The following is an 18209-nucleotide window of genomic DNA, read 5'->3' as shown; positions in this document are numbered from 1 at the left end:
TCTATAGCTGTACAAATTTGAATTTGGAATTCCTTACCAAAGAGGAGAAATTCGTGATTAAAGTGGCCAGTACGAAAAACGCCAATTTCATATGTAAGGACCTAATACAAGAACATAATTTTTAAGAAATTTTTCCAAATTTTAACGGCATTAATATAAACATATTATTCTCGTATGTATACTATAATTTAAAAAAAAAACAAGCGTCGCCCTTTCTGTTAGTTTTATCTCTTAATAAAAATATCTTCAAACGTTTTAACTTGTGCGAGAGGTTTTTATAACGTAATTACAAGCGTACTTTTTGTAACAAAACTTTATTATATTTCCGGATGACATAAAGTCAGCTACATAAAAGTTCTCAGTAGAATGATTGCGTCGACTTAAAGCGTATAAATGTTGTTCGACATTTCTTTGACATCCATTACGTTCGCACTTAGAGCACAGATTAAACAAAATTACTGCAACTCTAGGAAACTATTATTGTACTTTAAATTATATTCGCTTTCTGCAGTAATCATCTTTTAGAATGTAAGAAAACACGCCCATTTCAGTCGCGTATTCTCGCTAAGACCCATTACTTTTAGCGAGAATACGATGAAATCAGAGTTCTTTGACGTTGCTATGTAACCTACTGTTGATTAGTAGCTTATTTTAGTACTTTACATTGTCCATTTTGTTGCATTTTCATTTGGTTTGAAAATTAAAGGAAGATATTCCACTAGGAGCCTAAGAATCCGGAATCTCCTAAATAACATCTCGGTACGTCTCTAGCACACGGAAATCTTGGAAAAATTCAAATACACATATCTAAACTTTTCTTCTCTGTACTAATGTCCGTAAGTACAACAATAGTATTGTATAAATTGTAACAAAGCTGCGTTGGTGTGATGGCGAAGGCGCGGGGGCGTGTCGGTCACGGTCGAGCCGCACCGCAAGGTCGTCACGTCACATCTAAAACCTCTATTTTCTGTACATCATTTAGCTACTGCAATCTACTCCCACGTAATAATGGTTTCGTACATTATGGTGTAGTCGTTGATATGTAACATATGGGAAAAATATGCTAACCAATCGTTATATTGTTCTACGAGCGTGAGGTGGTAAAAGTAGGTCCAAACAAGATGAATTGCCTTACCTCGAACCTCGTTAGTACACGATCGTAACACAATTTTTTGATTACAAAATATTAATCATAATGTTGTAAATGTAAGGGTCGAAGCTCGAAGCGAGGCTGATTGATGAGCCGGTGTCAGGCCAGCAGCGATGGCGGCGACACTGTCGCACTGCACTAGTTTTTTGTCCATCGGCAAATTATTCAAGGACAAGCTGAGAGAAATTGCCCATTTAAAAATTTATCGTAAATTCAGTTTAATATTCTATCTCGAGATGAATACCATACATGAAAATGGTAGTCAATTTAATCAGTTTATTTGCAACAAAAAGATTTATAATATATCTTTACATCTGTAATTACATCTGTAATTCACTAATCTTTTAGAAAGCCGCGAAGATATTTTATACTTGCTCTTACTTTTTATACGTCTTATATATTAGGCAGTAATCCAAACTAAATTGATTGCCTATAAAATTAAAAATGCCCCACTCATTAAAGTTGGAACATATAGTATAATTACCTCGTGTCGTGTCGTGTCGTGGAATGTAAACAAACCTAACAAGTGACCGACAAGCGACTTGAATTAGTCCAGATATTAGATACGGTCTCGTTTTAAATTATCCGACAGGAAGTTATTAGTTATGAATCAAATTGAAAAGTAATTCATGTAGCGCTCGGAGTATTGATTGCCTCTGACGTCATTATCATAATGAGTTTGCTTACAACGATATTGCAACTGATTTTTATTAATTACTAGCTTTTACCCCCGACTCCGTCCGCGCGGAATAAAAAATAGAAAACGGGGTAAAAATTATCCTATGTCCGTTTCCTGGTTCTAAGCTACCTGCCCACCAATTTTCAGTTAAATCGATTCAGCCGTTCTTGAGTTATAAATAGTGTAACTAACACGACTTTCTTTTATATATATAGATTAATAATATAGTTAATTTTGAATAAAAGTTTTAAGTTTTCTATCTATTAAATATGCAATTGGTAAGTGTTGTAAAAATTGCCGGTCGGTCGGCTTGCTTTTAGGTTTATATCGGATTTAATCTCAAGTTTCTGAAAAATTATAGATTACAGATTGTATCCTGAAGATTAAATTTACGTATAATCATTTAAATATGTCAATTTAATAATTAAAAGAACATCAAAAGAGATTGTGAACGCTCAAATGTTTGTGAAAAGAGTTTAAATTGAGATTAGAAAAAAGAAGCTTCAACACAGCTTATATTTTTAATATTAATTTGAATTTAATGAATTTTCTTTCTCAAAATCTTTCAACGTCTCTGTGTGTAAATTATTATTTCTCCTACAGCTAGTGTTAAGGCAGTCTTTAAAATGCGAGTAATTCCCCGCAGAGGCACGTCTATGTCGGGAGCTAGGTCTTAATCGCCGTAAAAGTCGCAGTCGCGGTGTCGGTCGCAGTCGCAGGGCTGCCTCGAGTAGAAGTTGATTGGCGCATTGACCCATTTTGCTATTTACAAAATGTCAGGGACGGCACAAACAAACAAATTAAAATAACAAATTTTAAATGCAATATCTAATTAAGGAAATAATTTTAAAGCCACGAGCTACGAGGCATCCAATCTTTACGCTCTTTTTATGCTTTGCCACTTTTTATTTATCTTTATTGTTCTGCCGCGAGCACATCGTTTTGTTTGCGGCCAGCACAGCGCAGCGCCTTATCGCCGACAGATTATGCCTGCTTCTAGATTAACTTTATTTCTTTCTTTTTATTATTACGATATTTTTAAACGGCGATGTCAGACAGATATCGAGTGGCCAGACTCAATTTATCTGCCGCACTAAAGTCTGCAATATCTTAAATCGTGGATCAAACATTTGTATTTTAATTAGTTTTATAATTTCATTGGGGTTTATCATCGTCTTTTTGTTTTAACGACTGTTCATTGCAAAATTAATGTCTTTGTTTTTTGTTCAACTATTTTATTTTTCGTATGTAAGTTTACAGAATGTGTAGGTAGGTCGTAAACTAAGTTAAGGTGGATATCCTAGCTGTATTTTATTCAGAAGCATCCATTGTAGATGTTATCAAATAATCTCTGGTCCCATTTGTTACAAAAAGCTTAGAATCCGAGATCATTTCGTAGCGTGAAAGATAAAAGCGTAACATTTAGTTGACGTCCGCGAGACGTCTCAATTAGAGCCTAAGAACCGACAGCCGACACGACAGACGGCTGGGACCATAACTCCCTGATGATAACTGCAGATAAAGTCACTTTGTGTCACTATACACACATTCTGACACAACTAATGAACTGTGAACATTTTACTGACAAAATGAAACAAACGACTGACGTTAACATTTCAAAATTGGAACAAATGTATTCTATTTTCAATCAAACAAAAAAGTGTTTTGTTTTTTACAAATCCCTAACATTTATTTTGGGTCTTGTCGTTCTGATTGGTGCAGTATCCCATGCCACATTTAAGTCTTTGGTTAACAAATGTCAGTGATTGTAATCGCTGCTTACCCAGATTAAAAAACCTGAGTCATAATTATTGTACTCATATTAAATAGCTATATCATTTGACGTGACCTTTCCAACAACATTTAGCACAATACACCATAAGCTATGAATGGAAAACAAAAAGAATCGCAAACAATAAAACATGAAGCTTCCCGCTATGGCTATCAGATGGCGCTGGCGCGCCTAACAGAGATGTTGCTCAACGGCCGCCGCCCTGGCATCATTGAGCGTTGTCTATCGGACAAACGCCTGAACATCGTTTTAATGGGCGGAGTCACACTCACTACTTCAGTATCCACACTTTCGGACATTAATCATGGAATAAATATCAAGATTTAATATACTGGTCTGGTTAATATACATATCTATCACTTGTTTAATCGTTTGTGTCGGATTATTTATTTTAAAAATTATTAAAACAACTATTTATTATAAGAAGTTACAACATGGCGGTCCCAAGAAAGATGTACTTTAGATAACCTGATGTGCCTGTCATCGGCTTGTGGCCGTGTCCGGCGCAATCCGCGCGGTGAGCCGCCGCTCAACTGCTAAATGTGATTTGAATATTGCTTGTAATCCGCACAACTTGACACATCGGACACGATGAGCTCTGTATCACCGATCACGAGTCGTGAGTTAGTATCTTTATTTAAAACTGAAAAGGTATTATATATACACACATCGTGTTTTATATTGATTATGTCTGTAATTCATTTTGTTTTTGTTGTGTGAGTAATGTATAATAAATATTTTCTCTTGTTCTTATCCTTTGCAAAATAAACTTGAGGTATCGGACCAATGTAAAACCTGTAAATTTGTAAATTCATTTACATGTGAATATTTAAGTTTTAAACCTGAAAAATACAAGATAATTTGGAGACCTTCCCCTTTTTTTACATCAACATAACGTACAAATGACGCAAAATGAGTAAAAAAAGAGAGAATTTTGATTTCAAGCAACGAAAACCTGATACCCTGAGAGAGATAAAGTTTCGGCACATTGTGCATTAACGAGGTTGGCAGAACAGAAATTTTTATGTTATACGAAAATGAACTTTATTTTTATCTTTATTTGAGGTGACAGTTGTTTGTCAGGTCAATTGTGGAAGGACAAAAAAGCTGCAAAGCCACCGGTATTCATGTTTTCGATGGCTGAGGTAGAGATAATGTCCTTTTTATATATCGGTTATTAGCGACAATGCGGGTTCTGAGACCAAACCTCCAACCCGCCGACAGCAGAGTGAAGATGTCCCGCGATACACCCGCATAATGACAACAGTTCTATACAATGTAGTCGGTATACTCGTACGTTATCCTGATTCATTTGGTTTATTTGTGGTCGAAAAATTACCACCACTAGATTGCATCTATTTCCCAGGGTTCTGTAGATGGTTCCATGTCTCAGCTGAGGCATCGTAGGGGTCACCACATTAGCATATGTGACCGCTGCCTGCATTAATACAGTACAAATTATTGCGCACTGATGTTGTAACTAGTGTTGTACTTATGTATATCGATAAATTTTAAAGACGTGAAAAAGACCCTTAAAAATCGAATATTTTTGGTTTTTCAATTGACATCGTATAAAAAAGCAATAAAGAAATATTTTCCTTATAATTATAATGCTCTAAATAAAAACTAAATATTTTACTAAAAATGGTCTACCTGAAACTTCGAGGTTCCTTACCTTTTAAGTAGTAATTTCTTTTTACTTGGGTCGTAAATTGAAAAATTTTAATTGCAAATTTTCTATTCATTCCATTCCATTGTTTTGTTTACGCGCAGCGAAAGCGGCGCTGTCACTCAAACGTACCACAGCTAAGAATGGTACAAGATGCATTGCATAACATAAGAGAGTTATCGACAAGCCGATAGCATCACTAGCAAAGCGCGGCTGACGCGTCGCTTTCCGCGAACACACAGCCAATTTGCATTTCAAATATCAACTGCCTCACACTCGGTCCACACGCAGCATTTTTGCGCTTTTAAATATCTCAGAACGCGTTCTGTTCTAAGTGAAATGTGAATATCTTCGGTTTTTTTTTATACTTTGAACATACCCTTTCAATCGTGTAGCTGCCAAGAAATTACGACCATTAGTCATTAAAATTATTAAAGATTCCATTATATTTTATACGTAAAAGGAAAATAAACAGTTGTCGACCTCCCACGACGAACTCAACCCCAGTCGTTAATAAGCAATCGTTTCGATGTCATTTTTTGCTGTTGCCGCGCTCCTCGCAATCGTATTTATTCTGTCGACTTCAATTCGGAACTAATAAAAATTCGAAATAATTATAACTGTGCTTTAATTAAGCGGCATTACAATTAAATAGAGTGTGACGGTCTTTTATTATTTACAAAAGAGTTGTCCGCCGACAACGGTCCGGTCGGGACGATTTCGACTCGCGTTTTTATTGAAATCGATTTTATTTATTACGACGGCGAGATCTCGATTGTGCCAGTCCATTAAGTGAGTCGATAAAGCTCGCGGTCGGTATAAAATATTCGATTATCATTAAATAACATCATTCGTTTTGTTCGGTGGCGAACAGCGGCGGGCCGGCGCGGCGGTGCCCGCGAGCCGAGCGCCGCGTGTAAAGTGCGCGTGCGTTGCCTTTTTCTCTTATTGGCATTCTGTCGGCTCGATTGAAACCTTAAACACTTTTTATGAAAATTAATTTAAAATGACATATTGAAGAAGGGCTATATTAATACTCATAAGCTCATAACTGACGGGCCCACATGTTATCAGACGTAGACCTATTTATAATTACAATACAAATACCAGTTTAGCCATTTCATTCGTATACTGGCCACTGGTCACATTAACCCCGGTTATTTGCATCTCTTCCGGAGGAAAGCGACGTTGCCACACGATGCCACTTTTCCTCACTTTCCCTTGCGGTCGTCTCGATTACATCTTGAAGTAATTTCAAACACACAAGTAACAAAGTTACACATATCGGTTTGGTGTTAACTGACTTAAATCTCGAAGAGTTGATAGAATCGCCCACAAAAATAAGTCAGTTGCAAGGTACTTTTGAAGTTTTTTACATGAGAATTTTGTAATTGTTGTTTAAAAATTAAGATCATCTCTAACGTAATGAAAGGGAACTTTGTTCACATAGTAATTAGTTTAATAATCCACTGACAAGGCTCCATTTCTCGCTTCCCAGCCCATGCGTACTACATGGCTATTTCACATCGTAAAGTACAAATACACGAGTTATATGTAGAAGTTTCTGTGAAACAAATGTTTTGAACATAACATAAATCATCAAACTACTTCATTAACAATGCATGTTGTCTGTAGTAGTTCATTTCTCACAATATAACAGCATAACATAAAAAAGCTGCCTTGTTATTACGTAGTTAGTAAATAAATCGTGGTTATACGAGTAGTACTCGTTCACGTAGTTACTCGTTTATTAAGACCATGGTAACAGTACTGGATACTTACGACACAAGAAACCTTATTTGGAAAAAAGGAAAAGTCTCTTAACTACTACTATATAGCATGAGATATTTAATGCTCATGTGATGAAGATCGGTTCCTTATTAACACATGACTGTTATCACTAACAGTTATGAGAGAGGAAGAGGAGGGAATAACTCTGCACCATTAAAATATTTACCAATTAAGATAATTGCGAGCTTCACGACTGTCATGGCGGCGGTTTCTTAGAATCGCTTCATGGATCTGCACGACGCGACGTATTAAATAATTTTAATCCATTAATTGTACTGAAGTTAAAAACAATTTATCAGTTTTTCTTGACAAAAGAGTCTAAGGTAGAAAGTAAGCGATTAAAAAAAGGTATAATGATTTTTTTTTTATCTTGAGCACATCGTGGTTACAACAAAAATATTACATTAAGATACAATGACATAAATTGCATAAATAATGTCTGGTAGTGTCGCGAGGAAGTCGCGTAAATCAAGGCAGGTGTCAGACAGGTTATATAGCCTTAAGCTACGGGGGAACAGCGGGGGACCGCAGAGGGGGGGGGAGCAATCAGAAGATTATCATTTTTGACTACAATCATCATAAAATACATCGACGAGCGCCCGCGGGACAACGACAAACAGGTATCATTAACATTGTAAGCATTTCGAAACTATAATAAACTATTAAAAATCTTACAATTTATCTGACAGTTAAAAAATGTTTAAAAACAAGATTTGTTCCATTATAAAAATACAACGTTTTATAGTAGTGCAGCAAAACTAATTTCCTGTAATGGTTGTCGTCTAATTAATAATACTAATGGACTATTAACTTAAAAAAATAATGTTTAATCTCAGAAGTATAATGAATATTAGAACCGTCACTGAGTTTTTCATCGACAGTTAGAAGAATTACAGATACAGATATCAGATGTGTGAAGGAAGTTAAAATTAGTGTCTATACTTCACTATTTATCACCAACGGAGTATAAACAATTTAACTTGTTACTAACTTATTTGGCATAATGCGAGAGGCAACGAGCACATCGTCGCCTTTATGGTAAATTCAACTGTATTTTATTGCCATTCATACCCGTCGATTGTAATTCGAGCCCTTGTCTCTAAATTTGGAGATGAAATCACTTTGTCTTAGTAAAAAGGCGTAAAAATTCGTAACCCAAATATGGTCAAATTTAAAGCATAATATAACCAAACGATTTAAACTCAGACTTTTGAGATAAAAATTTTGATTTAACTTTATCAAGAAACCATTTTTGACACCGTTCCGTCACAGTAAAATGTTCACTTGGATTTTATAAATTAAATTGATTAAAGATGTCTCCTAAACTAATCGACTCTGACATCAGTTCGAATAATAAATTGCCGCCATAAATAACGGTCGCCATAATTCAAAATGGCGATTCAATATGTCCGCTGCATAACGCTGTTATGTAACAACTTTACATTGGTCACTGGTGCTGCATGATTGATTATTTTGATCAGAGCATTATACCATTTTAAATTCTTCTAGCAATAAGTTTTTTCATATGTAAATTAGCCTATACCTATAATATTTATTTTATCAGAATCAGCTCCAAGAATCAGAACTTGTTTAGAGCCTTACCGTAGTAAAATGGACGAGGTCTAGTTGTGATTACCATCCAAATTGCACTGCGATTTCTCTGGTCTTCTTAAATCAATCGACTCTCTATACCTACAATGTAGACGAGATAACAACCTTTTTTAGCTTTTTACTAGCTACCGTAAAAACAATATATTGTAAGAAAAAAATCTTCTTAACATTTTTATAGTGAACATTTTATAAAGTTAAATTATGGCTATATCAATAGCAAATATTTATGGCGTCTGTTATTTTCTCACCACACAATGTCGATGATCTAAGAAATTGTTGTCAACTTTCATTCATATCTCTGTATCCAAATATACACTTTAAATTAACTGTGTTAAAAACTAGAATGCTATAAAATCAACCCACACTTCATGGTTCAAGATAGACTGGTCATTTTGTTACAATTGTAGTTCAGAAGCCGTAAACAAGCTTGTAACCAGTTTAATCTGTAATTTATGGATCATTTTCCCGATCGAATATTGTCTTGAAATAGACGCAAATAACGGCAAATAGCCAGTTATAGCCGGACTATATGGAGGTTGCACAGAGCTAAACAATACACAGAACACAGAAGTACCAGTATAAACAGAAATCTTGTTTGCTATTACTTTTGCTTTGCTTATTAATAAAAACTTCTTTCTTCACTTTAATTATAACCAACCAGTTGTTTATTTTTTAATTATCTTGAATGAACGATTTTATTTGTTGCTTTCTATCTTTAATACTGGTGTTTAAGAAGTACGCTGGGAACTTTGGTTAAATTTATATACTAACACAGTAGCAAGGCACGCGCGGCGCGTAGACAGCATCCACGTTGCACACAGACTATCAAGGAAAGTATCTCGGAACAAGAATTTAGAAATCTCTTGATAAATCCTGCTTTATGTGCATATTTACCGTCAGATTCTACATAATACATAAATAACACAAAGTTATATTTATTACTAACTGTATTTAATTTAACAGCAAAATTATTTAAAAGGAAATTGTACAATCAAAAGTTAAACCTGTACCATAATGTACATAAATATTATATAATATAACTCCATATCCTCGTAAACGCAATCATTATATACTCGTATAATATAACTATAGTGACCATATAAGTTCTACTATAACGGTCTCATCGTATAAATCAGTCGGCATCACTTAAAGATTGTATTCTACGGCCACATTTTTTCTTTTATTAGCCGGCATAATAAATCGCTAAACGCCTGGACGGGGTGAAAAATGCACAACCTCTTTCGTAACGAGCTATCGTTTTAAATACACATCGTTATACAAATATTTTGAAGCTGGTTTAACTTTCTTTAAATGTATTTTAATCAAATTAGCTGGTTCTTTCCCAAATTTTAAAATATAAAGTAACAAATCTCTGATCATATATCGGCCATAGAAATATTACTTTACAATATCCAAGGACCGATAGTAGTGGCTAGAAGTGTACCAACTATTACAATGTATGTTATAATTAAATAAACAGTTATTCATGAGGAAGATTCCCGTTCTACTTGAACGATTGAGTAATATAATAATTAGTGTACTAACATACATAACAAGCATTGCTACTTAATAATAACAACATAAATTTTAATCAAACCATATCTATAAAGTAATTTATGAAGGCAACTATACACCGGAAGAGGAGCGACTGAAATGAACTGAGGGCAAAACAATAGCCGTTCACGCTCGACTTTACATTCGGTATCAGAACTGTTTCATGGTTGAACAGAAGCCATAGGGCCAGGGCAGAGACAGTGATTGGAACACACAGCGTGAGATGAACTGTAGAAGGAATTATTTAACTAGATGTTCATCGATTAGAAACCACATCGTCTACTTCCGATAGTTAATTGTCAACCAATAGAATCGATTGTCGTTTGTCATCGTCTAAATAATTGAGAAAGATAATAGGGATGGATAAGTTCTTCGTGTTATTTCATACAATTGTTCGGTACCTAGAAGATTATAAACATGACTTTTACTATTAAAGATCTCTTAAATTACTCCTGGCTTACAAAATTAAACTATGACAATAATTTGTTATCTATCACCACTTATTTGGAACACATTGGTATGCGATGCACTTCATAAGTTTATGCACATGTTATTAAAGTATCTTTATTTAGCACTTATAGCCTATTTAATAAACTTATTCCTCTTAATTTGAACTATTTTACATCACATATTATGCTCTTGTACACTACATTATAAATTACCATGTCTTCAACAATGGAAAAAATTTACTACTTAATTGTTGACATCAACTTTAACCTGTTAAATAACCGTTATAACGCGATAACGGAATAATAATTAATTACTTTTTTTTATAATAGCAGCTTTGTTCTGTCCGCATTGTTGAAGAGCGCTTCTCTTTACGTCCCTAAAATAATTGCCTGCGTTGTAAGTTGTATGGTCAGATATATATAATACTTTATTGAACTATATAACATTTATCATGTAATGAAATTGATTTTCTTTGACCTTACTTGAACTTCTTTTTGACTTTGAAACAGCATTTACAAGTGTTTTTTTTTTGTTATTTTAAACACATTAAGAATGCTACAATTTTTTTTCTGTAAAATTATTTTTTGGTCTCAACAATTTTAACTCAGAATAAAAATAAAAACACTAAGAACACAGATGTGATTGCACTCAAACAGTTGTTACAAATACGTGTTACATTTATATTGTTCTTACTACAAAACATTCAGCCGCTATAAGCAGTTTACGTACACCATTATTTAACGCGGTTATGTCGAATATTGAGGTTATATAAAAAATGTTAAAATTGTACCGCAAGAGAACCATAAGCCATGCGGCGGTGGCAAGTATGCGGGGCACATTCGGCCCCGGCTCAACGGTGGTGAGTATGCGAGGCACATTCGGCCCCCGACGCGACGTGGGAATGCCCGGTTCACCGCCCGTGAGCGTCATACTGAACGCTCGACACTCGTTTGTTTACATTGTGTATGTTTTCCTTCCATCGTTAAGCAAATAATAAAACACGAGATGAATTAAAAAAAAAATATCCTCTCACTTAAGTTACGTATTTTTTTTTCAATATTCTAAGAATCTTGACCTAGACATAACAAGCGGCGTTGTCAAAATAAAAACTAAATGTAAAATCAAATATTTATATCTTACTAATACTATAAATACGAATGTACAGATGTATAGATGGATGGATGTTTGATGGTATCTCCAGAACAGCTCAACGGATTTCGATGAAATTTGGCATAAATATAGAACATAATCTAGAATCTCTAGAAGAGCATATTGGCCACTTATAACGTTTGATTTTTTTTAATTCTGCGCGGACGGAGTCGCGGGTGACAACTAGTTAATAAGATTATTAAGCGTTGGTTAATACAAAATATCTTTCATTCCTATTCTACTGTCGAGCTAAGGACCTAATTAAACCAACAATAAATAAATTGTATCCAATATTAATCTAACATGTTTTGTATTCAATTAATGTATAATAATAAATTATACCAGTTACCCGTTAACTGTTATAATGGCTGGATAGACGAGTTTCTAAGGAATAACATGTTCCGTAGTAAAAACGTAAAAAAACATAATTACATGCTTAGTTATACATTGTTATAATTGTTGGTTATAATTTGTCTTGCGCTACAGTTGAGAACGAGCGCAATATAATTTTAATTGTAATCATTGCGATCAACCAGTGGCATTTCTTTGCCTCCGCCGGTCTTTGTACAACGCCGACTGATGTCGATTGTCGATCGCTTATCGATCTGATCCCGATAGATGGGGCTCCAGCGCCCGACAGCTGATAATGGTTGCTTTATTGTAATTCATTTTATGAACCATATTTTCTGTAAAACATCTTACTTATGACAGTAGCAACTGTGGTTTTAACTTTGCTGTTTTAATATTCAAGTCTTTATATTTTATTTCTTGTCAAAAGAAAACCTTAAAATGTCAATTTTACTGTTAACTTTTCGATCTAGCTGGGTTTTATAATAATTTACGTCTGCATGTAGCGACCAGAGCGTGGAGTAAAGCTAGTTTTTAGATAAATCCCTGAAATTACACACGATTGGTGTTGAATTATAATTAGCACATAACTTGGCTCGCTACAAACCTGCAGACGAGGTAAGAGAGGGTGCGGGAGGCCGATTGCGCCCGCGCATCCTAATTGCCCTCCGACTATGAGATCGCTATCATGTGCTTGATGTCGGAGGCAGAGGTACAAATATAAAAGTGTTTTTTTTATAATCACTTGACTTACAGCGACTATTTTTTAGCCGACTTCAAAAAGAAGGAGGTTATTTAACAAATAAATTCTGTAGTAAATGACTTTTGTATAATCACTGCGATCCTGTAAAAAAAACATAAAAAATTGATATGTCATTACAAATGTTTGATTCATTTTGAGTATTTTTTTTTCTTAAAATGTAAACGCGGATTGTTAAGGCAACAATTGTTGTCGCTACGTGTTTTGTTTCAAGGAAAGTACTTGAAGTGACGCCATGTCCATCTCCTGACAACATTCCACAATAATCACAACAACGATTATGATAAAATGCATTCAAGAACGCTTGCGATTTCTAATCAATCGGTCAATTAATTTTACAGCTCCAGCATTTAAAGTGCCAGCATTTAATTGCTTAGAAAACTTGTAGTGACTCGTTTTGCGCGACTTTCCACCCAGCTTATGTTGTGTAACACGTTCGGGAATTAATTACTTTGTTGTTGACAACACATTATTGCTACAGAATAAATTAACCGGTCTTCTTCGCGCCAGCAGCATTGCAAAAAATTACCTTCGTCAAAGTTTACATTTAATGCGACGGATTAATTAATTGTTGTCATATGAGTAACAACTTCTATGTAATTTCGAACAGCTTAGCCATATATATACAAAGTATCTAATTGTACAATTGTCTCTCAAAAAATAAAAAAGTATCAGCAAATGTCGCCAAGATTGTGGAAGTCCACATTTGTATATACAAAATAGAAATTAAACAAAAACACAATCGGCATAATTCCTTTAAAAGACAACATCAATCTCGGACAATCATAAATCATGAGCTAACAACTAAATCATTTGGAGCAGATAAATCAAACGGTGCAGCGGCGACCTGACCGCCAACCCCCGCCCGCCGACTGACACGTCACGATCCCGACCCGACTACAGCCTATTGATGGACCGACACCGACTCGAGCTGATTCTTTATTCAGATAACACCTGCTTCCTTAACATATGATGTCACATCGTGTTTCTTTTCTTAGGAATTTGCAAAACAAAGTTAATCTTCGCAACACACTCTTAAACAGTTTCTGTTTGTTTTCAGACCCGTATGCCGCAACTGCGTGGTATCGCCGACGGGCTCGTCCCCGCCGCCGCTGCACGAGCAGGCGGCTTCGCCCCCGCCGCCCGCGCCGCCCTCTCCGCGCGCCTCGCCACCCGCGCCCACCACACACCCAGCGCTGCCCTCGCCGCAGCCCAGCCACAGCGGCTCCTCCGCGCCAAGCCAATGCAACTCGCCCCATCCCTACTCCTATCCTAACTTCCGGCGCAGTCAGCCGCCGCCAGGGCAGGCATTCCCTGAGTACAACCTGCTGCATAGCCACAGCGTGTCCCAGCTGCACCAACCCGGCCAGAGTTACCGGTCGCCGCAGTCCCCGCAGTCCGCCATGTCGCTCTCCCCGCACCCCGCCCCTCAGGGCAAGCTGCGCGGTCTGCTGGAGCACGCCGAGCGACTCATGAAGCCCGGGGACCCCCACCGCCACTCGCAAAGCGATGACGACTCCGGATGTGCCCTAGAGGAATACACCTGGGTCCCGCCTGGACTGCGACCTGAGCAGGTGAGAAATACAGTTTTAACAATTGAAGAGTAGGGCAAACGAGGTCTAGGTTTTAGCATTCACATTTAAATCATACGATGTATTTGTCTCCTGATAAATCGTTAGGATTGCGCAATCATATAAATTACAGATATAAATAAAGTTTTCAATGTTCGATATTCCGATCACGATCTAAAAGCTAGACGGTCACAGTTAGTTCGTCCGAAAATGTGTTATTCAAACCACAAAATGTCCAAGCTATTGCGGAATAACTAATGTTTCTCTGCGGCATGCCTCCTTCTCGTTATAAAGACTAAAATCCCGTGGCACTTCAATCGAAACTACAGCTATTGTGGAGAAATTGCAATAGACGTTTGAGACGGCTCCAGAGGACTTCTTCAGCCTTTTGTTTCCACAACAAAGCTATTGTTTAAAGAGTATACTTATTTTCGACGTTTGTTCGCGGTCGTAGCGAACTATACTCGAGCTCCGTCAGTCATTTTCAAGCAACGTTTTGAACAGTTCCCTCTTTATTAATATTCACAACAAAACATACTTTTGCTGTCGACAGGTTCTCGATGATTGCTTCATTTATACTTCGCACCACAAAACGACAAAATTAAACGAGCAAAAATAACTTTTACAAAATAATTACAGTTATTTTATTACTATAAAACTTATAAGCGGATATTTATAATGCTTTTGTTGCACTTTCGTGTCTAATTTTGTCATCTCTAAACATTTAAATAAATGACACGTGATTATTATAACTTCGACACACATATTGCTTTCGAACGATTAGCGATCATTTTACCTTTGCCCGTCTCCATCTAAATGTGATTTGTGCGTCCAACTGGTATCCGTCATTATTTATACATTAACTATTATTTATATTGTTGCGTTGCACAGAACTTGCTGAGAAGTAAATGATGTCTGGAATTAGGTAACAAATGATTGGATCATTTCTTGTCCTAATTCCAGTTTTTGTGATTACAGCCATTGCAATTATATACATTTTAACATGAAGAAATATTTTGGGTTTTTGCCTAACAGATTTCGTATTAAATACCCTACAGTGCTCACAAATTAGGCACGGTGATGAAGCCCGCAAACTTCACTAGGAACTAAACAAACATTTAAACCTTTTGCGTTCCGAGTTTTTGAGACGACCGTAAAGTTTAATGCTTTGAATACCAAATTAGATCGAGGTATTTATAATTACTACAAAAATAAAGTAATAAGAAGCTCGAATCGGGAAGCAACGGAGCAAAAAATTAGAATGGGCCCCGGGGGCGCTCCTTGAGGCACTCCCTCCAAGACTACACTTGAGGTTACGGAGCCGTGCTTACGCAAATGGCCGACAAATTAACTCGCGTTTTGATGTCGCTCCATATTCTTTAGGGTAAAATATAATGGATTCCATTTCTTTTTGACATCAACGTAAACATTTCGTATTGTACAATATTTATTTGTCTATGCAGATAAGATTCGAATTTTTTTCGCTAGATGTATAATTGGCACCTTTTATTTTGGGAATAAAACAGAATGAGTGTTTTGTTATGTTGTTAATTCTGAAAAGATTGTAACATAGTTGGATAATAATAAATTTAAGAATAATGAGAACATTCCGAAAAGTGGACTTGGTTTACAACAGAGTTAAAAGCTGTCAAATCACGAAATCCGTATCTGAACCGAGACGACCGTTAGTTAAATAAACGGTAAGTCGCGCTCAGTTACACAATTATGACAGAGAAGATTTGAATTTCTATTATAGTTACTTCACTTCCTAGATTCGAAATATGCTCGTTTTATTGACACTTTAATTTAGTACTTCTGTCGGCAACATTAGTTCATTTTGATTGCTGGTCATTGTTGACATTGGATGTTAGAAAAATGACATCACGTTACTCAAATCTTACTAATATTATAAATGCGAATGTTTAGATGGATGGATGGATGTTTGATGGTATCTCCGGAACGGCTCAAGGGATCTTGATGAAATTTCGCACAGATGTAGAACATAGTCGGGAAGGGAGTCGCGGGCGACAGCTAGTTAGTATATAAATTTGATATCATGAATTTTTTTTTTCTCATCAAACAATATGCTTTTTCTCGTTCCGATAATATATGGAAATCATTTTTCATTTACTTCGCTTGTAATATTTATAATAGTTAAAAAAGGAAAATCTCCATCATGGCAAATGTAATACGTTTGGAATACGTCACATTATGTTATTGAATGACCATCGAAGTCTTAAACGCTACCATAGACGGTTGCGATGAGCCAGGTAAGGTAAAATGCAATCACACGTCTCTCCCTTGGCTACTGGCAATAAATACGCGTGCCCACTTACTATCCAAGTCGGAATGCAAACTGCTGTAATGCTAGTTTCACACAAGGACAGCTCAGTGTGACAGAACAGTACTGCTACTCTCCTGCGTGTGCAAACAATAATTGCAGTACTGTTCCGTCCTGCTGTACCGCCCTCGTGGAAAGCTAGCATAACTCAGGTTACATCTCGAGTCCGGACACGTAGGGTTTTCATTAGCTCGCGCCGTGTCGTTATTACGAACTGACATTATTTGGTGCGAGGATTATCATAAAACATTGATATTAATAACATTTCATTTACGCGGCTTACTTTTATATTCTTTTGGGAGATATTATTACAACCTTCTTTTGTTGCTCCTTAATTAAAACTAGTTTTAGTGTCTTTTTGGAACATATGAAATATTCAAAAAATAACTTTGGGTACTGAAACATTTAGCGATACGTAATTAGTATTCAAGCTGTTGATATCCATTGAAAATTGAGAGCAAATTATTTTCTTAGAAATTGTTTTCACGAATGGCAAAATAAAGGTAAAACTAAACAAAGAAAGAATTTTAAATATAAATCCAAATCGCTTATTATCCTATGGTAAAATATTTAAAAGCACACAAATAGAAACTGTTTCGACTTCAGGTTACGTGCTTTTCAATTTTAAAGTACATTCCTGTGGGGCCAAGGGTTAGTATCGGGTGACAGATGAACTGCTCAGTTTGTACTGACTACCGTTAATAGATGCGGCTGTTTAAGATGCCGCGGCACGTCCTACTTTGACAGGCTTCACTCAAATATTTACAAGATTAGAACAAGACAACGCAGGCAGGCATATTTACATATGAAAGTAACAATTAACAATTATAATTCCATCGAGGCGAAATAATTGTATTGACAGATAGATTCCAGTTTATCAATTCATGCGGACAAAACAACGACTTACGAGTAATATGGCCCAATATGTAACCAAATGTTGAATTGCCATTTAATTATATAGTATCTAGTGTTACAACTTTACGACTGCGACCAAATTGATGACAGTTTTAATGTATACGTGATTAGGTACTTAGATTTTATCTACGCTTGCAATATTTTTTAAATATTATTAACATAATATTTTTATTATTTTTCTTCTGTGAGTTTTACTGAACCGTTTATTTTGAGATGTACAATCTCTTGAGAATTGCCAGCTTTGTTGTGTATTTAAGTTGTTGTGACGTGTGTTGCAGGTGCATCTGTACTTCTCAGCGCTGCCGGAGGACAAGGTTCCGTACGTGAACAGCGTGGGCGAGCGCCACCGCCTCAAGCAGCTGCTGCAGCAACTGCCGCCACAGGACAACGAGGTCTGCACACTGCACCCTGCATATTGCACCCTACACA

At 36.1% G+C, this 18209-nt stretch overlaps 1 protein-coding gene across 5 annotated transcripts in view; it reads left to right on the top strand.

Moving 5' to 3' along the window:
• Positions 1-18209, top strand: part of LOC106718882 (protein prickle) — an 88323-nt gene that overhangs the window by 20075 nt on the left and 50039 nt on the right. For all 5 annotated transcript variants that reach the window (XM_014513083.2, XM_045681528.1, XM_014513085.2 and 2 more), the window contains exons 3-4: positions 14014-14527; positions 18059-18172. In XM_014513083.2, the coding sequence (XP_014368569.2) occupies positions 14014-14527; positions 18059-18172 (628 nt within the window). The remainder of the gene's footprint in view (positions 1-14013; positions 14528-18058; positions 18173-18209) is intronic.

This window comes from Papilio machaon, chromosome 16 (genome assembly GCF_912999745.1).
Source record: "Papilio machaon chromosome 16, ilPapMach1.1, whole genome shotgun sequence".
In the NCBI taxonomy this organism is placed as follows: Eukaryota; Metazoa; Arthropoda; class Insecta; order Lepidoptera; family Papilionidae; genus Papilio; species Papilio machaon.
Note: the sequence above shows the minus strand (reverse complement) of the source record. Positions and strands in the feature narration are given on the sequence as shown.